Below are 23,136 nucleotides of genomic sequence, written 5' to 3'. Positions count from 1 at the left end.
CTGCGCCCCGCGGCCGTGGCGGCCCCCCCTATGGTGCGCGCCGAGGATGGCGGAGAGACGGCGCAGGTGAGTGCGGGACCGGGGCGCTCTGCGCTTTCTGTCCCCCATCCCCTCCCGGGCAGTGCTGCCTTCCACGCCGCTGCCGCGAGTCCCGGTGGCCCCCCCCGCGCCCCGGGATCCCGGCCAGGTGCTCCCCCCGCGCCCCGGGATCCCGGCCAGGTGCCGCCCCGCCCCTCACGCTGCTCTCGGCCTCCTACCACTGCCCCGGCGTCGGCTGTCACTGCCCACCTCCCTCCCCCTCCGGCACTCTCGCAGGTATCTCTTCTCTCGGACTTCTGGGCACCACCTCGGGTACAGATCCCGCCTTTGCCCTGGCAGCCGCCCTCATTTCTGCGCTTTCGCTCAGGTCGTCTTTGTTGTAACTTACCTGGGCAATTGAGCTTGTCAGTAACAGCTACGTTGTCTCCGCAGTAGCTTTCCGTGCTGGTTATTTTCCTTCTGGTGGAGTAACCCTTTCTCCTTTTCACCTCCTAAGTGGCTTTGGCACAGCCTTGATGTAAAGTTTGGGCCTGTTGAGTTCTCCCAATGTCTTCAGTGCGCCTACTTTCTCTCGTGTGACATATTCTTTGATTGAAGATGTCATAATCTAGCCTGAAATATTCCTGAGAGATAATGTTCTGCTCAAGAGCTCCAGCAGCTGCCCTAGATGGCTTTCATACATCTTTTGTTTTATTGATATGAAAATGGGTGTGTCTTTGCTTTGTATTCAGAAGGTGGGTCTTGGAGAACTGTTTTGTCGCAATGGTTAGTCTTGGCTTAAATCGGTTTCTGAAAAGCGATAAAGAAATGTAAGAGAAGGATTAGTACTGAGAAAGGAAAGGATACCCGGTGAGTTATCTATGGTATCTGGGGTTTATTGTGGATGCATACTTTTAATGGAGTTGGGGGTGGTTTCAAAGTTACACATATTAAAACTGCTTCTGCGTTTTCTTCTGACATGGAAAAAATTATAAAAGAATATTTTTCTGCAAAACTGCAGCTAAAACAAGAAAGAAATGCTTTGGTATTCTAGTTGTGTAAGCTGCAAAGGGCTTTGCTTGCAGAGACTGACTGCTGAAGCTGTGTTTGGCTGTCTCAAAGAATAGCTCGGAGATAGTGTGTTTCTTGGCACTCCTAATCGGCATTTTGTAGTTTAAGGGACTTTCACCTGTGGTATTACAAGCAGTAGTTTCATTTTTGTCAAGCTTAACTTGTATTATCTCACATGGCTGTGGAGAGCCTTGGTTTCATGATTGAAAATACAACGGGTTGTGGATAGCAGAGGAAGCTTTGGTTAGAGATTGACAGCCCAAGGCGCATGCTGTGTCAGTGTCTGATGATGGTATCTCCAAAACTAAATCACTGAAGCTATGAGGTTACATAAAAGTGACTTCAAGACTTTTAATCTAGGTGTGGAGTAAGGAGAAAGTGTAATAACTTTGCACGAAATGGTATTAAATTTAATCTTATATTCGTTTTATGTTAAACTGCTCTTGGTTGTTGCATTTGGAAGCTTGATTTTTTTCCTTTAATGGTTCTCAACTCAGAATTGCAAGGACAGCTAGAACAGATCTCACAAAATACGTACTTTATTGTCCCAGATGTCTTATTTGATGAAACTTGGTGGCTGCCTTCCACTTTGGTGCTGTATTTTAGCACGGTTTCATAACTGCAAAAGAATTGTCAAATGAGCTATAACAACCCCACATTTAAAAATCTTGTCATTTTAATTGAAAGCTTAAAGTAGTAGTGCCAGCCATTCATCTGTATTTGATTTATAGTCTGTTGTAGCACTATTCTAAACAAGACTCAGGACTAGGTGGTTGTTCAGGTGGAATCGAGGTGCAAGAGAGGTTAGTGCCTGCTTGGTGCACAGAGGCACTGTCGGCTGCGGCGGTTTGGCTGTGGGATGCCAGAGAGTTCCCAGTGCAGGGCTCTAAACTGCAGCTGCCCATGGGGCCCCCACGTTGTCTGGCACCGGCGCTCTCACCAGTGTCACTGGCGTGTATATGAAGCCCCTCCTCCTCTTCTAAATCCCCGTGAGTGTTCACGTAACTGGAGACTGCTCATGAGCTAGTTTGCTGTGCAGTGGGTGAGGAGGTTGTGTTGACAAAGGGCTTGACAAGAAGGCCAGATTTTAGTTATAAGTGAACTGTATGGCTTGCTTGGTATGAAATGGTATTATGAGAAACATATTTTGGTGTTACTATCCTAAAATATATCCCTGAACTTTGTCAGATACCTGTGGACAAAAGAAAAAAAAGGAGGTGGTAGGGGGAAGAAAACAGTTACTTCTGAGTTTAAGTTCTCTTTTTGTAAGTCTTAAGCCACTTAATGCAAACCTCTTATAGTCATTGTGTTTGCAGCTCATTTTTTTTGAAAGTACAGTGAAGAACTTGCTGTTGGCCTTTCCACAAGTCTACTGCCTTGTCTTTCAGCAATTCAGCAGAGTTTTCATATGTTTATGTTTAACTGCTGCATCATGAAGCTAAGTAGGGCAAATGAACATATGGTGTAGGACATAGAAGCAAGTCTGCAAGAGTTGGGCACTTGCTATCCTGTGGTAATGCTTTTGAGTAAAGTATGTTCTCTGTGGCTAACAGGAGCAGACTTAATGGGAAATAACAAATAATGTGTAAGTGGTTAATCAGCATGCTGTGCTGATCATTGCGTGTTTTGGAAAATAATGGAGAGATCTCCAATCTAATCTGTTCTTAGGACACCAGCACAGGTTAATTTCATTACTGGGTAAGGAGTTTTTTTATACTTGTGGTTGAAAAATTGAAGTAACTGTCAAGGATGAGCACAACTAATACGTTTTGTTTTGAACCTGAATTTATTATATTTTTATTGTGCTTTGTACCAGTAATAAAATGGAGAAAAAATTGCACTGTGAAACTGATTTTAATTTAAGCAGTGTATTTGGATGGGAGTCCCTTCTTTGGGCCTTTGGTATAATTAATGCGGGGGCACTGCAGGCCTTGTTGTTAGACCTAGGTTTCCACATGTGTTTGAATTTATGTTAACATGAGTCACTGACACACAAGTTTTAGCGATGATTCCATGAAACACTTCCCTGTGCCGCCTGTTTGGAAGGCTTTGTTTATCCAGGCTGTGGAGTTCCGCATTTCTCCAGTAGATGGAGCGTCATCTACGTGGAGTCTCAGGGGTGCCTGGCTGCCTGCCCCTCTGGGTCTGCACTTTGAGGCTCAGCGCTGATGTCGAAGTTATTTCTTCTGGAACGTATCTGTCTTCAGAGATTTGTATCTAATTCCTGTAACACTGAGGCAACGCTTTTAGTCAAGTCAGGAGCCCACTTAAAATCTCAAATTGACATTTACTTATTTGACATTTTTGTTGTGTTTGTTTCAGTCATGGAGGTGGATCATGAATGTGTTTTGCAGCCTAACAAACCACTCTGTTAGCTCATTCATGTAAAAGAAAGATGAAAAAATGTGTTACAAATTCACAAATCCTAAAAAGTAGTTTTTACTTCAAATTTAAGTCTCAACTTGGAATGAGTTATCTGTCCAATGTGTGGCCTTGAAATTAAAATGAATTCTGTACTTTGACATGATGAACTGCTGGAGGCAGACCTTGATATCATGCAAATCCCATATATAATTTTAGAACAATATGTACAGATTGGTAAAAAGGTACAAGTAATTAGAAAAAATAGGTTATTCAGAGGTATTTTAAACTCTCTTTTGATCATCTTCACTCTTCTGTTGTACTTTGCAGTGAGGAAGACGATGATTTTCAATATATGGATCATGACTATGAAGTACCACAGCAAAAAGGTTTGAAGAAGATATGTAGCAAGGTGAAATGGACCCGTGAAGAGGTAATACTTTTTTTTTTTTTTTGCTTTAGTCTGATCCCTACCTAATCTTCTTAGCTCATGAAATATGTTATTATTGTATTGGGGTAGCATGTAAAATTTATTGGCTGAGATTATGTCTTAACAGGATGAAAGGCTAAAGAAGCTGGTGGAACAAAATGGTACAGATGATTGGGCTTTCATTGCTAGTCATCTACAAGTAAGTTGAATCTCTGTTTCAGTTAAGTTCTCTTAATATTTATTTACTTTGGTCATATGTCTAGCTGGGAAATGAGGTGAAATAGATCAGAAGCATGTAACAGTAAAAACTATTTTAGAGGATGCTTCTAAAATAGACTTGAGATCTAGCTCAGACCCTGAAGAACCTTATTGGCACTGTCTTCAGTGACAGTCTGAAATGATCAGAAATGCTTTCTGTTCACATTTGCTATTTGTTTTCATTATGGAATATATTCCTGTATCTTACTGGTTCCATTACTTGTGGTGGCTATATCCAGAATTCACAGGTTGCTTCTGAAGCAGCTAGAAGAGTGGGTTGCATTTGAATGATTGCTTGAAAGGAGCAGGATGAATTTCTTGAACACCATAGGCAAGAGGGTGCATGTGTTTATTTACTTGTATGTGTTTGTTGGAGTCTTTTTGTTTGTTTGGATTTGATTTTTTTTTTCAGTGATCACTGCTTCTGTGAGGTAATGGTAGAAAGTACCTACAACTAGAATTGATGGTGTTTATTTCTCTTCTGAACAAATGTTATAAAATGCCTGCTGTAAAAACATAGTAGAATCTAAGGCTGAAATCACTTCCTAGAAGTGGTGTCAAATATTAGAAATCAAAAAATTACACCTCCTCCTACCTTTGAGGTTCTTACAATATTGTCTGGGATGATGTGGTTGTATGAAATTCCATTGTAAGGTAAAAAAAGACTTGAATTCTAAATGCTGAACAACTCTAACTTTGCATTGTTCTCATCATATTTTTGTGCAACTGTGATGCTTCTGATTTTTTTTGCAAGTGGCACAATATAGATATCAGGGAATAAACTCAAAGCTTCTAAATTTAAGTCATGCATAAGCAAATCCATATTCCTTACATGTATGTTATTCCCTAATAAAAATCAGTGAAATAAGTGAATGGCAGAGGAGAATCAAAAAGCTTTTATATTAAGCTGTTTAAAAATACATTTGGTGATACTGATATGCAGGTGTAGTATGAATTTGCATTTAACAGATCTAACAGTTTAATAAAAACTTCTTCAGCTGAAAACAAAATAATCTGTTCTGGAGACAAAAAAAATGTTGTTCAGTTGGGCTCAAGTGAAGTTGAAAAAACATTCCACAGTTATCATAGGAAACTTGCATGATCAGGTTGCCTACTGCAGAATCATTGATGTTGGAAGGAACTTCTCTAGGTCATCTGGTTCATGGCCCCTACTCAAACAAGGTCAGCTGGAGCACGCTGCCCAGGACAGTGTCTGTTTGGGTTTGGATATCTCCATGGATGGAAACTGCACAGCCGCTTTAGGCAACCTATTGCAACAGCCAGATAATAGAGGCTGGCATAATTCGCTCTTACCTTGTTACTGATGATCTTTTGCTAGGAAAACCAAGGGTATCTCAAACTGCTGTGTTTTCAAACCCTCATTTCCTTGCTGGACTGGGCACAGGTAAACCTCCAAATTCCCTCCATTCTGCCCCAAAAAAGTGAAGATGGCTTCAAGGTGGCTCTCAAGAGTGGGAGTGTAGCTTGTAATCACTTTCACGTTTTTTTTGTGGCTAAGGCAGACTGAAACGATTATACTGGATCATCCCATCATTTGTTTTGCTCTTCTCTCCAAATCATATTATGATTTCAGAAATGTCTGGAAGATAAAAGCACTAAAAGGCCACAATTTAAAATGTTTTTCTTTTGTCAAAATAGTAACAGCTATTCTATATTGAGTCTTTTACAGCTTGTCTTCACCAGGAAATGATGATGTTTTGTAAAAAAACTGTAGTGTGCTTTTAATCATAGAGTTACTACTTGTGATTAGCTTGAAGATACTGTGAACAGTGTAATTTCAGGTGTTAGTGTTCTGGGTGTTTTTTCTGGTTCTATAGACTGCTGCTTTGTTAACTTGATCTTAGCATGGTAACACCTTTACTTGGTAGACAAGACCAGCAAAACCTTGCAATTGGTATTTGCTATCCAACAGCTTGTACTGAAGCAAGTAAATAATCATGTCCCAGTAAAAAAGTATGCTGTCCTGGGTCTAGGAGGCTAAGTGAAAGTTACTTCTCTTTCGTAACTGGGAACAATATTTCAAAAGATCCTTAGTGAAGCTACAGAAAAGCACCATCTGTCCTGACCAGCAAAAGCAATGGTGTTTAATTAGTATGTGTTAACTAAATTTGATATGAATCTGTTTTCCTTAACACTCAAGTAAAGAGCTGAGAATACATTAATTTGGGATTTAGCAAAAAGTGTATTCTTTTATTTGAAAGAAAAAGTATTTCCTTAAAAAGTTTCTCCACTTATTTAAGTTACAGATAATGTCAAAAATAGATCAACCACAAAGTTTAGAGAAAGTGTGAAGTAATAAGGGCAAAAATAAATACACATTTTTCTTTAAAGAGAGTAAGTTCTGAATTTGGTTATCAAGTTAGTACATTGAAGTAATTAGATTAGAGCTTCATGCAAGGTTGTTTTTTTCTGGAGAAGAGTTTTTATAAGCAAATGGAATAAGAAATAATAAGGGAGAATTTAACTATTATACTTAGAACAAAGTTCTAAATAAGTCCTTTAATTTGAAATAAGCTAATAATTCATGCTAGAATGTATTTACAGCTTTATGTATTCAAGAGTTTAACAGCTACACTGGTCTTCTAAAACTCTTTCAGAATCGTTCAGATTTTCAGTGCCAGCATCGATGGCAGAAGGTACTAAACCCAGAATTGATTAAAGGTCCCTGGACTAAAGAAGAAGATCAGAGGGTAACAAAAACTAATTGATACTCTGCTCTTTAATAAAATTGGCATATGGCTGCTAAGAATGTGTACTTTTTCTTAGGTTTCATTCCCATTTAGCTGATGTCTCATACATCTTGTGACATGGTGACATACTTATGTTGCATTATGATGTATGAGAAGAAAAAAGTTCTCTCTTAAGTAGATGGAATGTCAGGACTGCTCAAGAATTTCATTTCCCATTAGTGAGAGTGCTGGCTGAATTATTCTAGCTTACCAAGCAGGGGGATCTCTTTGTAGCACTAAAGATCAAAGGTCTCATTTACATCTTTTGTTCCTCAAACCCACCAGACTTGAAGGGATTGGGAATAAGGGAAATTATTTCATAATCTACTGTTACAACCCTGAGATCAGCTCATTTGGTTAGAGCATGGTGCTAATAATGCCAAGGTTGTGAGTTTGATCCCTCTATGGGCCATTGGACTTGATGGTCCTTCTGGGTTCTTTCCAGCTTGGAATGTTCTGGGAAACCATTTATTTCTGTAAAGAAGCTATCACAATGTTTTAGGCTCCTTTTTTACCCCACTGTTGTTAATCTGTATTGCAGCCTTTTGCCTGCAAAACCTGGACTGCCTGATAGGGAGGTGCAAATACAGCTTTCCTGTGGTATTTCAAATATGTTTCTTGTTCCTACTGTTTAAAACTGTTCTAAGATGTTTTAAATTACTATTTGTCAATTTATGAATATTGTCTTCTTAATCTATTTTTTTCGCAGTTCTCATTAGTTTTTTAAGGAAAAGCTTCTAATTTGTAAAAACTCCCAACTTCCATTCCATTTCTAGGTGTAGAGGTGTGGGTTTTTCTTCGTATGTATGTTGTTGAAAGTAGTCAAATGAAATATCTTTACTGGTTTCTTTTTTGGCCTTTCATGATGTCAGTTTATGCAGTGCGTGACAGAAAGGAAACTTCCGAATGTATGTTTTCATCAATATACACTTATATTCTAAACACAGAAAATTTGGAGTTAGTAATGTTTTGATTTCTTGAAAAATCATTTTTAAACCCCCAAGTCACTGTCTGCCTCCTTAGGCCTAATATCAGTTGACTATTATAATGCTATTCTAAAATGTGAGTTTATCAGTGTTCTCAGCCTTTGATTAGGTAAAATAGGTTTTGAAATTAAAATGTGCTTTCATCTGTATTCCAGGTTATTGAATTAGTTCAGAAGTATGGTCCAAAGCGCTGGTCTCTAATTGCAAAACACCTGAAAGGAAGAATAGGCAAGCAGTGCAGAGAAAGATGGCATAACCATCTCAATCCTGAGGTAAAAAAGTCTTCATGGACAGAAGAAGAGGACAGAATAATCTATGAAGCTCACAAGCGTTTGGGAAACCGATGGGCTGAAATAGCAAAACTTCTTCCTGGAAGGTGCTTTTCAACTCTATTTGTGTTAAATGTTGGAATTTGAAGAGTGGTCATCTCAGTACCCTTTCAAATCTTAACTTGTTAGTCAGGGAGTATCTGTTGAAACTTACATCACATATTATTATATTATGATATTATTAACATATTTATCTTGATAGATGCTAAAAATCTTTTGAATTTGGTATATATTCTTAAAAAGACATAAAACCCATAGAAAGACCTCTAACACTTTAGAGATATCTTCAAATTCCTTCTGATCACTTAAAACCCTTCTGTAATAGAGTTGAACTGAATTAACTGCAAGTAGTAGTAGAAGAATGATTTGATATCAAACTTGATATCAAAGGGTTTTCATTAATGTGTATTTGAGGGTGACTTTCCTGGTTTAAGATCTGATTTTTTTTTTTGAGTAGCACTCGTTGAACTGGACACTCGTAAAAGAAAGTCTTAGTACCCTTCAAAAGTCCAGGCTTAGGAGTCATGCATTGCAAAGTTAGTTGGTTATCATGAAGTCTCTAAGTTGAGTGAATCGTATGCATTGTTCGCCTTCTATTTCTTTCAAGTTTGACTTCCAATTTCTATGGTTGTGGAAAACAAAATTGTAGTGTGTAAAGAGTTTAATGAAATAATTCTTTTACCTTGTACTGTTAATTGAAATTCAGTGTTAAGGTTTCTGAATTCAGTTTGTGTGTTCAAGAGGTGACTGTCTAGCTGTGCCTAAGGAATGTCAACATTTGTTATCTTGGCATAATGAGAGATGTGCGCGTAAAAAATTTGTGTTTTGATTAAGTGCACAATCCATGGCTCATAATAAATCCTTCGGAGGAATGAGAAGGTGGCATCTAAATAGAATTTCAGAGAGGGAAGATGAGTTTGACAGAAGAATTCCTATTTAGCTTGTTTGTTGTCAACAAATCTGAGACTTAGCTAAAGAGTGCTAAAGATCACAGACCTAGAAGATTTGTAGAGTCCAACACTAGTGGGATGAAAAAGGGGAATACTTCTTGGAGTTGATCTTAAATGAAAAATGGGGTTTTAACCAATTTTTGTTCCTACGTACCTCTACCTAAGGCTGGGAATAATAATGCTAGTATTTTAGACAGTAATGCAGTTATAGTCTACTTTTGCCTTAATGTTTGTTTAGTGTTAAAAGTGATTTCAGCATGCTTGTCAAAATGCCATGCCTGTTTTATCCTATCCATGATCAAGGGCATGAAGAGACAGTAGGATGTTCTCCCACAAAGCTGCACATAAAACACAGAGTGGGGGTTGCAGGCTGTCAATTTTAGAAGAGATATCTTCCAGTGGCAAACACCAGACAGAGTGCCTTTATGATGCTGTGGGACAGTAGGGTGATTGTCTTAGCTACATGTACTGCGAATTTATAGCAGAGGGGTAAATAACCTTGTGTCCACTATGTTATTCCACATATCTAAGAAAAAAGGTTCCCCCTCATGATTACAGTCAGAACCCATAGAAAGACCTCTAACACTTTGGAGGTATCTTCAAATTCCTCCCGATCACTTAAAAGCCCTCTGTAATAGAGTTGAACTGAATTTAATTTTAATTTCCGGCACACTTGAAGTTTAGTAGAAGGAAGTTTTAAAAAGGGTAGCTTTCTAGTCATTATGCCAAAACCCCACTGATAATAGAACTTTCAGTTTAAGCTGCTGGAGCTTTCTGGATATGTGGCTTCAGATTAACCTACTCTACAAACCCTGTAAATTGTGTCATATATTAAAATTTGAGATATGGAAACCAGTCACTGTTTTATACTTTCATTTTAGGACTGATAATTCAATTAAAAATCACTGGAATTCAACAATGCGAAGAAAGGTGGAACAGGAAGGATATTTGCAAAGTGTTATAAAGTCTGAAAGCGCTAGTTCTGCTGAACTTCAGCCCCAACCTTGCCTGACTATGGAACACTTGCACGCTCAGAATCAATTTTATGTGCCTGTTCAGACACATGTAAGTTCAAAATTTAGAATAATTAGTATTTCCCAGTTTCAAATAATTGATTTGGTTTGAAATGAGAAACAAACCTGAAAGATTGAAGATCTTTGTATTTTTGTGATTTTATGGCAACTTAGGATTTGTAAATCATGAATAGTTTATGTATAATAAACTAGTAATAATTTTATAGCCTCCTTTTGTTGAGGGTTTGTAAAATGTTTTATGTCTTTTTAGATTCCAGCATATCAGTATGCCTCACCAGAAGGCAGCTGTCTAGAACATGCTCCATCTTCTTCCAACATAGCTCAGGTAAATTGTTAACATCCTTTGTAAATTAAGGAGAATTTACTGCATATTATACAGTAAAATAAATAGATGTGTGTCTTCAAAATGTCTGTTAGTCTTTCACTCACCTAAATTTATATAGCTTCCTCTGTAAGTAAGCTTGCTAGTGTAGTTGGTAGTTTTAGGTAGGAAAAATGAAGCTCTCTTTATAAATCCCAGAAACATGATGTTTGTGCTTATTTCTGACAGAAATATGGCTTAAAACATAGTTTACTTGTTAAATCTGGAGGCTAAATCGTGACCTATATTAGTATTACCTAGCTTATGAGAGATTTAAAGACAAGACTTTACTATTTACGTATATATAATAAATATAACTCTGTCTGAAAAACTCAGCCTACTGTGACTTGTACTTCTGACTGTGCTTTTTTGTTCTCATTAGGTTTTATTTCTTTCTCACTGATAAACATCTTTCAATCAATTGAAGATGCTCTTTTGCAGCATTCTAAATGCTGAAGAATTAAGAAAATTTAAAGCAAATAGAAGTTGGACATATTTTTTTTTGCTTCTTTGGGTTCAGTTGGAATATATCTGAAATTCGTTATGTGATGCAGAATGACTATAGATCTTGGTTTCTAATATGACTCCTTGGAAGAATTTTTGTGAATTTGGAATTAGTAAAAAAATGTATTTTGACACAGGGAATAATACACGTTGTGTTTGTGTTAGATAGGGGAGTTCTGTAGAGCTCTACCTAACCTGAAGATTCCCCATGCAGGTCATCTGTTTCATGTTGCATTTTCTTTCCTGATTTGGTATAAGAATACAAGTCACAACAAAGCCTCGTATGGCTTTTGACACTTTGGATTGCCCTACACGGAAAAGTATAAGATACTTTCTGCTCCTTGAAGTACTCTCTAAATTGAGGATAGTGTATATCCTTCAATATATTTATAGCAATAATGGAAAGTGTTAAGGAGGTTAAGAGCAAACAAACCAATCAAAACCACTTCTTTAATTTTCTTTTCTGATAGTAGTGGTGGGATTGTTTGTATAGATACTGTGTCAGCAAATGCTGAGTTGAAACACTTTCTTGCACACTTAGTGAGGATAAATAACACAAAATTTTAGAAGGCATGTGAAAACACAAGCACATAAACCAGTGTGCCGAGGCTTGGTTCTGTTAAAGACAGAATATACTGACTTTAGTTTAGAAAGTGTTTTAGCATGCTGATAACTTATAGGCCATATTAGAATCCAGTTAAAATACCACCTTACACACCACTTTTACATCAGATCCATCTCCTGATTATTGTAGTTGTTTTGCTTGTGAGTGACTTCTGTACTACAAAATATGATACAACCTGAACAGTTCTGTTCCCTCTATGTATGGATTCCTGTTAAAAGTACAGCTGTGTTATAATATAGAGTCTTTACCGTGAAGGGGTGGTGGAAGTGAAAAATAGTAATGGCTTCTTTCTTAAATTTTTCTGCAGCCATTTATTGATGATGATCCTGATAAAGAAAAGAAAATAAAGGAACTTGAATTGCTACTTATGTCAGCAGAGAATGAAATCAGAAGAAAACAAATGTCTTCTGTAAGAAATGTAAATTTCTCTAAATATTTGAATATGCATTACTGAGGTTAATCCTCAGAAATTCAGTAACGGTTGTTTGGTTTAGTGTGGTATTTTTTTCACCCGACCGTCTAAAATCAAACCTATGGCTGTTGCATTGTAAAACAAAAATCTGTGTATTAGAGCTGAGAGAACTTATTTTTAGTGCAGTTTTCTAAACTGTGAAGGCAGCAGAAATAAGACCAGCAATTTGGCAGTTCCTAACACCCAGTATTTTAATCCTCTTGAAGATGTAACACATTTTATATCACTGCCATTCCGTTTTATACATCAGTAATATTGATCATCTGCTCAGTAGAGAAAGGTGAAAAATACATAGGTTTTGCCCCATTTGATTTTGAAATGTCCTGTAGATTATATTTTCCTCAAACTTCAGTGTGAGTGCTTGCAATACTTAATATCCACATTTGGACATGATGAACAGTAAATAAATATGCACTGCACACAAGTTGTGTGTAAATTCAGTGGAATTTCCCTAATTCTGTAGAATTAGGGTAACTTGCAGATGACAGTCACTGGCTTCCTCAGAGAGCTTTGCATATCAGACACCTAACTAACCCAACCATATTGATCCCTAGTTTAGAATACAGGTGAACTTGAGATTTTATGTGGTGCAGTTATTCCTGGCATTCTTTTGAAACAGTGCAGTGTTCTACTTATCTAGTAGAATCTGGTTTGCTTCTAGATTTCCAGTGAAAATTAAAATTTATTTCTTGGGTACTAAGCAGGCTACTGAAATGGAATAACCTTTTAGAAGTTTACTAAACTATTAATGCAAAATCTGCATTAAAAAAACCCAGATCAAACAACTAGTATTTCACGCTCTAGAAACATTTTCTAATCTTAAAATTTACCTGTGTTCTGTATTGAAGATGACTTCATAATATATTGGTGTTCAGGTACGCAGGAAACTTGCATCAGAGATGGCTTCCAATACAGCCCATAATTACCTAAGTTATGAGTGTGTATAAGATATGAATGTGAGGTAAGATAAAAATCTTACGCAATTTGAGAATGTTGAGTATGTTAATGTAAAGAGAAGACTAACTGCATTAATTGAAACAGATAATTGGTATTTAAAAATGCCAAAATTAATAGTTATGCTTAGTCTTTCCACACACTACTTTTTTTTTCCACCCTGCAGTCACGTAATTGACTCTTTTCAACCTCTAAGTTGAATAAAATTAACATGTTTCTTGATAACTTTTTAGCAAGCTGGAAGCTTGTCTTGTTGGTCTGGAAATTTTATCATGGAAGATTGTATGCCTAATACACTAAGTAGCCTCGAGGAACAAACAAGTGATTTCTACAGCATGGACGAGACCCGCATCACACCTGTTCAGCAGAATTCACCACCTAAGTATTTGGGTGTAGAAGCAAACAGAATGTTAACACCTCTACAAACCATTCCAGAATTTGCAGAGACACTAGACCTTATGGAAATTGTAAGTTTGTATTCCTTCTTAAAAAGAAGTGTTTAATTAGGAATGTCAATTTACACAATATGTGTAAAGTACTGTTAAAATTGCCTTATTTTGTATTTGTCTATAATTTCCACCTTATCAAGTGATTTATTGCCTTTTTAAAAACAATTTTGTTTTAAAATACTCAGTATTTTATGATTGTATGAAAGACAGGGAGAATAATTTGGGAAGAATATATGGCTTGTGGAGCTAGAGGGCTGATAGATTATCTTGGACATTGTGAAGTAATCTTGGATAAGCCTGCCTGTATTTTGCATCTTGCCTCATAGGATCCGGTAGCGTGGAGTGATACCTGTTTTGAGCTTTCAGAGGCTGTTGTATCCCCTGTCAAGCCGGCTCCAGTAAAACTAATGCGGCTTCAACCCAGTGAAGGGGCTGCTGAGTGCCAGTATAATGTCGGTATTATGCTTGATGGCAAAAACCACAGCAGCATCAGTGGGGATGAGGAAACAGTTTTTTCAACAACCTCAAACTTAACTAAGTTCAGCAATCCACCTGCTATCCTGAGAAAGAAGAAGAGATTGCGTGTTGGGCAGTCCCCGGTGACCGATCTGAACGATGGCCTGTGTAACGATGCCGTCAATGTTGCACTCAAGCGGACGCCAGTGAAAACACTACCATTTTCTCCATCACAGGTGAGTGCATCTTTAAATATGGCTAAATGTGAAGACTGTAGTGGGTGGGTTATAAATTATAAGTAGTTTCTTCCCTAGAAGTACATTGTAGCCTAAATAAATATGTCAAAAATAACTTCTTACAGCATCTGCATAAGAGTAAGTATCTTAAAAATAAATCATTAAACAACCTCTGTTTTGAAGACTGATGGGGAGGGTGGCAGCAGCAGTGACAACCTGTGTCTCAGCTCACACTTTCTCATGCGAATAATTGTTGATAGAGACCTTTTGTCTCTGTGGCTTGAGTAAGTAGTAGGGATTTTAAGAAGAAAATCAAGGTTTCAGCAGTAAGTGTAAGTCAAGAATAGAGTATTGGGGTTTGTCAGTAAAAGTCTTTCAGATATGTGTATATAATTCGGGGGTCTTTGCTGTTCAGCACAGTGGTGAAATTTTGTTCTGTAAGGTTGCTTTTTTTTCCCCCCCTCTTGTGCTTAGTTTTTCAACACTTGCTCTGGAAATGAACAATTTAACTTTGAAAATCCTGCATTTACGTCGACTCCAATCTGTGGGCAGAAAGTTCTTATTACGACTCCTCTACACAAGGAAATGACACCACAAGATCAAAAGGAAAATGTGGGGTAGGTTTATGACATTAAACATCTGGTGGTGTTACTAAATTAAAGTTTAGTACACGTGGGGTAATGCTATAGTGATCTCAGTACTTTCAGGTTCATGGTGCTGATACCCGTTGTGTAAATTAAAGTATATTAAAATGTTTCTTAGATTAATTTAATTACATTGCTAATGATAAAATATTAAAATGTGTATATGAATGCTTTTATATGCTTGAATAGTTTTAGAACTCCCACAATGAGAAGATCTCTTTTGGGTTCAACACCAAGGACACCAACTCCTTTTAAAAATGCTTTGGCTGCTCAGGAAAAAAAGTATGGCCCCCTCAGACTTATGGTATGTGATGATACTGTTTCTTTTCTTCTTTGTTGAAGTCTAAATGTCCTCTTGGTTTTGAGGTACTGTAAGCCTCCTTGTGATCCTAGAAAGCATTTTCTTATCCTAGAGAACAACTAGAACGTGACTCAAAAACGCTTTGGATTTGGTTGTTAGGCTTGTGTAGTATGGAGGCATTATCTTCTTGAACAGTAATTTGGTGCATATAATCATTTGATCCACAGTAATCTTAAATGCATCAGTTTCATGTTTGTAAGTTGTTTTAAATTTACCTAGCCTTGCTAACACTGTATCTCTTACGAGGTGGTTACATAATTGCCTGAGATTTTAATACTTTAGGGTTCTGTTTTTTCAAAAGAAAAATTGTAAGTTCGACAATGAATGGGTGTGGGTTCTCCAGCTGGGTAACTTAGTAAGAGCAAGCTGCTGTACATGAGTTTGACTGAGCTCATTATTTTAAACAACTTTCACATTTCACTTGAAAACCTGCATTATCTTTGAATCCTCTGGACTATGTAAGAGCTGGGTTGTTCTTTGGTTTTGGTTCTTCTACAGCACTAGGACTGAAATTAGGTGTTTACCACAGTGTGATAATCTTGAGTGATGTTAGCAGTCTTCTTCATCTGAAATCCCAAAATTTTAGTATAGCAGTTCATGATCCTCTGATTCTTCTGGCTGTCACAGATTTTTTTTTTTTTTTTTTTTTTTGGTTTTGTTGTCTATGGATAATGTTACCTTTTTTGTTAGTTTGTTCCAAATGAATTCAATTTTTGTTCTCTTCCTAGCCTAGCTAAGGTATGTTAATGCATAATAACTTTTGGAATTCAGTAGACATATGCTTTTCAAGTTCTGAAAAAATTCCAGCCAATATATATTGACTACTTCTTTTCTGCAAACACAGAAGGTAGCTCAGACTTTGCCACGGGGCTTGGCACCATCTGTGTTACCCTATAGATTCACAGTCCCTCACTATGCAAATGGAGTGGTTTGGCATTCCTGTTTCTGTCCACTATTAACCTCCTGTTCAAAATCAAATTTTGAGGGCTTAAGGGAATTCTTCTCCTGTTGGTACACAAAGGAGCCATCTGTATGGCTTCTGTGAAATTCTGTACTGTACTTAGGGCTATCAATGTCTTATTCAAAGATTTGTGTTAAAACTGGTGTAAATTATTTTCATAACAACAGTTATACATTTCTAGCACAGTTTTTTAGTATGTTTTTATGCATGTATATATACACATATGTGTTTTTGTAGGTATTTAATGTATATAAATTATTCTATCAGTGGATAACCATTACTAATAAGTGCAAACAAGTAGTTTTTCTTCAATGCTACCTTGCATTTTTGAGGCACTGTGTGCATGTATATGTTTTATCTGGCTAGAAATAATGTGGAGTAAAATGAAATTAAAAAAATCTTCATAGCTTTGAAATGTAGCCCTGTGGTTTTTTAACTACAGTAGCTTAGGTCCTTTCTTGCTATGTTTTGCAAGATCCCTCTTCTGGCCTACATTAGCTGAAAGTGGAATATGGTAGGAACTGGCAACTAATAGACTTCATGTGTTTTCTTCTTCAATTTTAATTAACATTTAGTCACAACCACTTGCCTTCTCGGAGGAAGACATTAGGGAAGTTTTGAAAGAGGAAACTGGAACAGATATATTTCCCAAGGAGGAAGATGACACTTTGTATAAAAACTGCAAGCAGGAGGTAATATGACAGTAGTAATTTCAAATAGGGAATAACTGCTTTTACATAATATTTTACAATTTTTCTCTGCAAAATGTTTCTTTCAGCACAACTTTTCTAAAAAAGTCAGAAAATCACTGGTCCTAGATTCACAGGAAAAAGAAGAGGTTGGGGCCCAGCGCTTAACAGAAGATAATAGTTTAGATGTACAGGTAAGAATGAAATGAAGCTAACTGAAGAGCATCACTGGCAGCAATATTAATATGGAACTGTGTGTCTTCTGTCAACTATAATAAACTTTTGGATTGAAGCTGCTAGATTAATGCATCTAGACAGTGAAAAATACCTTTAGTTTGAAATGCTATTTTATGTACTTAAGAAATAGGTGAGCATTGGGCTTGAATTCATGCATGAATTTTTCCTTTCAGTCCTTCAGAGTAGGTAAAATAATGTGAATGCTTTACAGGTTTGTAGCAAAGCTGTTTCCATGCTGGTTACCTGTAAACTTTAACATACACAGCATGCTGAAGTTCTCTGTAATATACCAGGAAGATGACATTTGCTCTTGTGCTATGCATGCTTGACAATCTGGCAGATGTGTTCTGAAAATACATAATTGCATGTTAGGCAGCAAGTTTTTCCTGCTTCGCATAGTAGGGGAATACTTTAAGGAATATCAAGCATGTAAAAGATGAAGTTTGTGTGCTCCCTCTGCCTAAAGGAATTTTAATACTTCTGCCTCAATAACCAAGACACTGAGAAATCGGATATGGGGCTCTTTTGGCCCCTCTGTCCTTTAAAAAGCAGCTCAATGTTTTTCCAGGTGAATAATTGCATAGCTTATTCTTTAGTCTTGTAGGAAAACTTTGTTCTAATGAGTTCTTAATGCGTGTATGTGTTCAATTCTTAAAGAGTAAATGTCTGTGCTTCTTGATTAGGTTTAAGGCTATATTCAGAATGTAGGAGCCAAGGTCTTTTTTTAAAGACTGTGTAAGGCGCTTAAGTCATGCTCCTTTCTAGCTGGTTCTCCAAATTCCCTTCTGAAGTGCCTCTTACACTGTGCCAAGCCTTGGGATCTGCCTGTTGGGTATTGGGTGCTCTGCCACCTAGTGGGAATTGCCAGCTTCCCCAAGAACATCTCTTGTGAGGAGCAGCGGTGCTGCAGCCATTCCAGTCATAACGAAAATGCCTGGTGTTCTCTTAGTAATATCTTGCTAAGGCACGGTATATTGTGTATCGCTGATGTCTAGCTTATTAAGATGCACCGTGAGGTTGTGGTCTGTTAAAGGCAGGGGACTGGGGGAAAGTTGATTTTCTGTCATTTTCATGAGAAATGCTGGTGCAACAGGAACATTCACTCCTAGCAAGAGAGATAGTGTAGTATCTTATTTAAAAATGAAGAATATACCAATCCTGAGGTAGAAATTGTGTATCCATATGATGATAATTTAGGAATAAGGTCTGAGGTAGAATAAATATTTAAAGGTGGTTTAATGGGGTGTTTTTGTAAGAATGCAGCTACTTATGCCACTGTTACTGTCATCTAATTTTTGGTCTTTAAAGTTGACATATATATGTCTTGCACTTTTGTATACTGAAGCTGGATTAATTTCTTTTTATTTCCATAGACATTACCAATATATAAAATTCTTCTGGAGTGATCCATCCAGTGCTTATTTCAGTTCTTAAAGCAGTTCCTCCCACTGAAACTGATGTGATCTTACTTTTTTGACTCTAGTCTCCTTATCCTTACTTTCATGAGGGTTGTCCTAGAAGTGAATTACAAGCTTTTTTCTTTAAAACTGTTCTGTAGTTACCACTTTATCAAATCTTGCTCTTAACAAAATGTTATCAGAGTAGTGTGGCTTTAGAGTAAAGAAACTGTCTACACAGTGATGCCTAAACCATGCTAGCAGCTGCTTGTTGTACTATGCTTAGTATTGACTGTGGATTCCAGTATGGACCAGGCTAGTTCTTCATATATGGCTCATTACATTTTCTTTCAGATTCTTTCCTAGGGTCTTTCTGGTAGTATTTGCTTTGTTTACATTTTGGCTTCTCTGAACACAGCTGTTGAAGTCTTTTTGTATTAATTACTAATTATTATTCCTGTTCCCTACCCTCTTTTTTGTCAATAGTCAAAAAATGCATATACCACATCTTTATTAATGACACCATTGTTGGAAATACAGGACAACAGATGTAACCTGACATCAGAAAAACAGGATACAAATACAGCAAACAAAGCAAATGCAGTAATTAAGAAGAAACTGAATGCATGTGCTACAAAAAATGTCAAAATGGAGAAAGCTCTTCAGGTCTGGATGCAAAGAATTCTGTTAGTTCTGTTAGTGGGTTAATAAAGAAATTTTGTGTTGTTTTGTTTCTGTCTTGCACTAATGTCTAGAATTGTTGAAATCAGTGATCCAGTTTCAGTCAGTGTTTCCATGATCCTTATTTCTTGTAAGTTGGTCATTTGTCTGCAAAGTGTTTTTCATAGCTAAGTTCCTTAAATACAACCCTGATGTTTCACACTTTGTTTCAGTGAAACAAACTGATGTTTCACTAAGATTTAGATGTGGGGGAACAAAAACAGGGTAGGGAAGACCTGCAAAACAGGTCTGGGTGCCCAAGACTAGGAGTTAGAAAACTTGGCCTGGTGCAAACTAAACTTCTTTAGGAGTTTAGTTTCTCAAATTTCTGTGGTGCTTACTCTTCATAATAAGCCTAGTGGGCTTCATTAAAGCAGAGTTCATCCATGGGTTCTGTTTGGTAACTGTTCTTGTTACGGCCCTGTTCTTGTACATCCATATATTTTCCATACTGGTAAAACCATGGAACCTAGTTTTTCCTCTGTGTAGGTCCTGACCACCAGCTTTAAGAAGAGATTCTTTGACCTACTTTGTACCAATTCCAGTTTGTCCCATAGGGAGTTAATGTATAAAGTTTTTTTGTCTTCTTAGAATATCTACAGCTCTGTATTAATGAAAAAATAAATAAAAAAAAAAGACAGGATACCTGGAGCCTGATCTTCCATATTCTACTTAATTGCTTTAACAATGGTGTTTTCAAGTTCAGAGACAACACTATTACTTTCTGATCTTTTCTTACGAGAAGGAAGAACAAAGTTCATTTAGTTGTGATATTAAAATTAAAAAAAAAAAAAAGAAAAATTTCTTTTCCTGTGAATTGCAGCTAAGGTGAATACATCTATCTGGCCCAGAAGTATGGTGTTTGGAATACTTAAAAGGGGAGCTGAGTTATAGTATACTCACAAATATTTTCATTGAACCATCTTTTTTCTTTTTTCTCTTTCCCCAGAGAAATTCCCTCTCAGTTTTGTGGCCTCTCTAACCCTAAGTCCCTTTCATGAATCAAGTTCTGCTAAATTTACAGAGAAACTCATATAGATAATTTTCTTTGTGAATCTATATGCAGAACTGATCCTTTGAATCAGTTTCTAGCTCGATGTGGGAGGGAGAGGATCTTGCATTGTTCATCATGCTACAACCAGCCAGTGCCAGGTCCAATTTGGAGCTGAAACGAATCAGCTCGAGGTTCAGTACATCATGTGAAGGTGTAGTCTTTGCTTCATGGAAAAAGCAGGACTAGTAGCTTAATTATTCCATTCATCATTTTTATTCCTAATTCCTTTGCCATTTCCTATATATTCCCCAAAAATCTGACTGTTACTCCATGGCTGCCGCTTGGTTCAGTAAAGTTCTTCACAATCTTCTTTTTCAGCTGCCAAATTATTTTATCTTCCTTGGTGTCTCCAGACAGCTGTCAGTAATGTGTTTTTCTGCCTGCTGAACTTAGCACATTTAAAGAGGAAGATATTCAAAGAGAAGAGAACTTAATTAGCTTCCCTTTTATGTATTAATTTTGAACTAGTTAGACTATTGAAGAGTGTTTTTCATTTTGTGTGTTAGAACTTGAAGCATAACCCAGATGCGCTGCTTGGGAGCTGGATTAAGGGTGGAGAGGAAGCTTTGTCACAGGTTTTAGGTATTGTACTGTAGAACTGGATCCTCTCAGTAAAGTATACTATTGCTAGGCTTTAATAGCTTATTATTACTCTGAAACATTGTATGAGAATTGCTGAAGTATTTAATTTGTTAAAAGAACCTTTTTAACAGAATTTTATTTTATGCAGCCAAATCGTGACTGGGAGGCAGTTGTTTATGGAAAAACGGAAGACCAGCTTATCATGACTGAGCAAGCACGAAGGTATCTGAGCACATACACAGCTACCAACAGCAATTCAAGGTCTCTGATACTGTGATGGTCACTGCAGCTGACAACCATCTCTTTCCATTGAAACTGAAACAATGCTGAAGGCCATTCCCGTGCGATACTTGGGAATTAAGTCTTTACTTTGAGAGAGTCTGCCAAGGGAAACCTTAAAGCTACCTTAAAGCTTCCTTTCTTCTTTTGACTGACAAAGAACAGACATGAAGCTCTTACATTCTTTACGAAGGGATACCGCAAACAGTTCTGCAGTGAATTTTTTAAATATTAAAAGAGTAACTCCCTATAATATAAAGAAGGGTAAAATACATTACAGTACTGACAACATACAGTTTTTAGGTCTATTTTTCATATTTATTCTTTTGACTTGCATCGCTTTTTTTATCTGTTAGAGCATTTTCAATATAGAGTAGGTTCATAGGTTGTTACTGGTTTCCAAACGAGCAACATACATGACTGAATGTGCTTTTGCTTATGTAGCATATTTCTAGTATATAAAGAAACACAATGGAAAGGAGTACAAAGGAAGGATAGAAAGTTGCACTACTAATTTTTTTGGTATGCTGCAAAACAATGAAATTAACTACAGTGTTAAATATATTTATTTGCAAATGGTACTAGAAGTAGGCAGAGGGGTTGAATTAAGTTTAGTGTAAAGCATCAGTATTTTCTTCATAAATCTCAAAATGAGATGATTGTTGAATGTATTGTACAGTATGTAGGAACAAGGAAAATTTTGTAAATTGGAAAGGAGTCTGTTTTTATAATTTATTTCCATTTTAAAGCTTAAATGTAGATATTTATACGTATGCAGGTTGTCTAGAGGCCAATGTTGTTTCCTGTTAAAACAGCTAAAAAGAAAAAAGGACAAGTTTAAAATATATGAAATAGCAGAAGAATTACAGTGGTGAAGTGTAAAAATCTATACTGTATGTTACATCTACATAAAGATTGCACTATAGCCCTAAAATCATGTTGGTCTACAACATAATTACAAGGTATTCCTGTATTGTACAGCAACTGTTCCTGTACTTTGTTTAAATATATTTAGAAAGAAATGGTGGGGTCTTATATGAGACCGAGGAGTACTTTGTCCTGCATAGGAACTAAAAACTAATGCATTTTCAATATATATATTTTATTCTTTTTTTTTTTTTAAAGAAACTTGGCACCTTGGATCTCAAAACAATTGTATCTGCACTTAACTTTGACCCTTATATACTGACTAAATGTTTGAAGAGCAAAGAGAACATTCTTTTATTTATGAAAAATCTTTGTCCTTATTTAAAGGTATACAGGTCACAACACTTGCTTTAGTTGCCTATTTTAGGTATTTGCACTTATTTTATGTCTTTATTTTTGGTTTTGAAGGAATGTTTTGGTTTGCTTTTGTTGTAGAGGTTTTTATGTAGTTAATTTCGAGCAAGTTATAATGGAGTGCTCTCAACAGATACTGACAGGTAAATAGAATTGTACACTGTAGTTTTAGTTATTTATAATTCAAACACTCTTCCTCTCCACTCCCGGGTGTGCTGCTACAGATTGTGGCAGAATCGGCTTGCTGCTATGAGAGATGGAAAGAGCGAGCATCATATGCACTGTATGTAAAATTACATGATGTCAGGTTCTCTAGTTAACTTTATGAGATCAACCAGTACTATGCAGGGTGTGGAAAGTGTTCCTAACACTTTAATATCAAAGATGGTAGAGAAGAATTAATTAATGGAGAATTTTAACATGTGATGAGTGGCACAAGGAAGGTAATGGGTACTTAAACTTTTTTTAAGCATCTCAAAGCTTATACAATCCTTGTTTTTATGAGCTTTTTGATATTGGCTCTGATAGTAGTAGGCACAAACATTTTTAGCAATTTTTAATTCACATCAAAATTTTAAGGGGGGTGGGAATCTTATTATAAGCAAGGGATCAGAAAAGGCCCATCATGCCAGGATTACTCCTCACCTAGCAAAATTTAGAGGAGCCAATTGGAATTCTTGGCAATAC

The 23,136-nt window shown here is 36.8% G+C and overlaps 1 protein-coding gene across 1 annotated transcript; it reads left to right on the top strand.

The window, feature by feature from the left end:
- Positions 1-10: 10 nt before the first annotated feature.
- On the top strand, positions 11-21,166 carry MYBL1 (MYB proto-oncogene like 1; the record flags this gene model as incomplete). Its single annotated transcript, XM_082281627.1, has 16 exons — positions 11-66; positions 3,781-3,883; positions 4,008-4,079; positions 6,757-6,849; positions 8,030-8,250; positions 10,035-10,218; positions 10,438-10,512; positions 11,985-12,086; positions 13,337-13,570; positions 13,879-14,244; positions 14,719-14,861; positions 15,078-15,192; positions 16,786-16,902; positions 16,989-17,093; positions 19,020-19,199; positions 21,038-21,166. The coding sequence occupies exons 1-16, from the start codon at positions 47-49 to the stop codon at positions 21,164-21,166; spliced, it is 2,259 nt and encodes a 752-aa protein (XP_082137753.1). The 5' UTR covers positions 11-46.
- Positions 21,167-23,136: the final 1,970 nt, after the last annotated feature.

Source organism: Coloeus monedula (assembly GCF_965178545.1).
Source record: "Coloeus monedula genome assembly, chromosome: 1".
NCBI lineage: Eukaryota > Metazoa > Chordata > Aves > Passeriformes > Corvidae > Coloeus > Coloeus monedula.
Note: the sequence above shows the minus strand (reverse complement) of the source record. Positions and strands in the feature narration are given on the sequence as shown.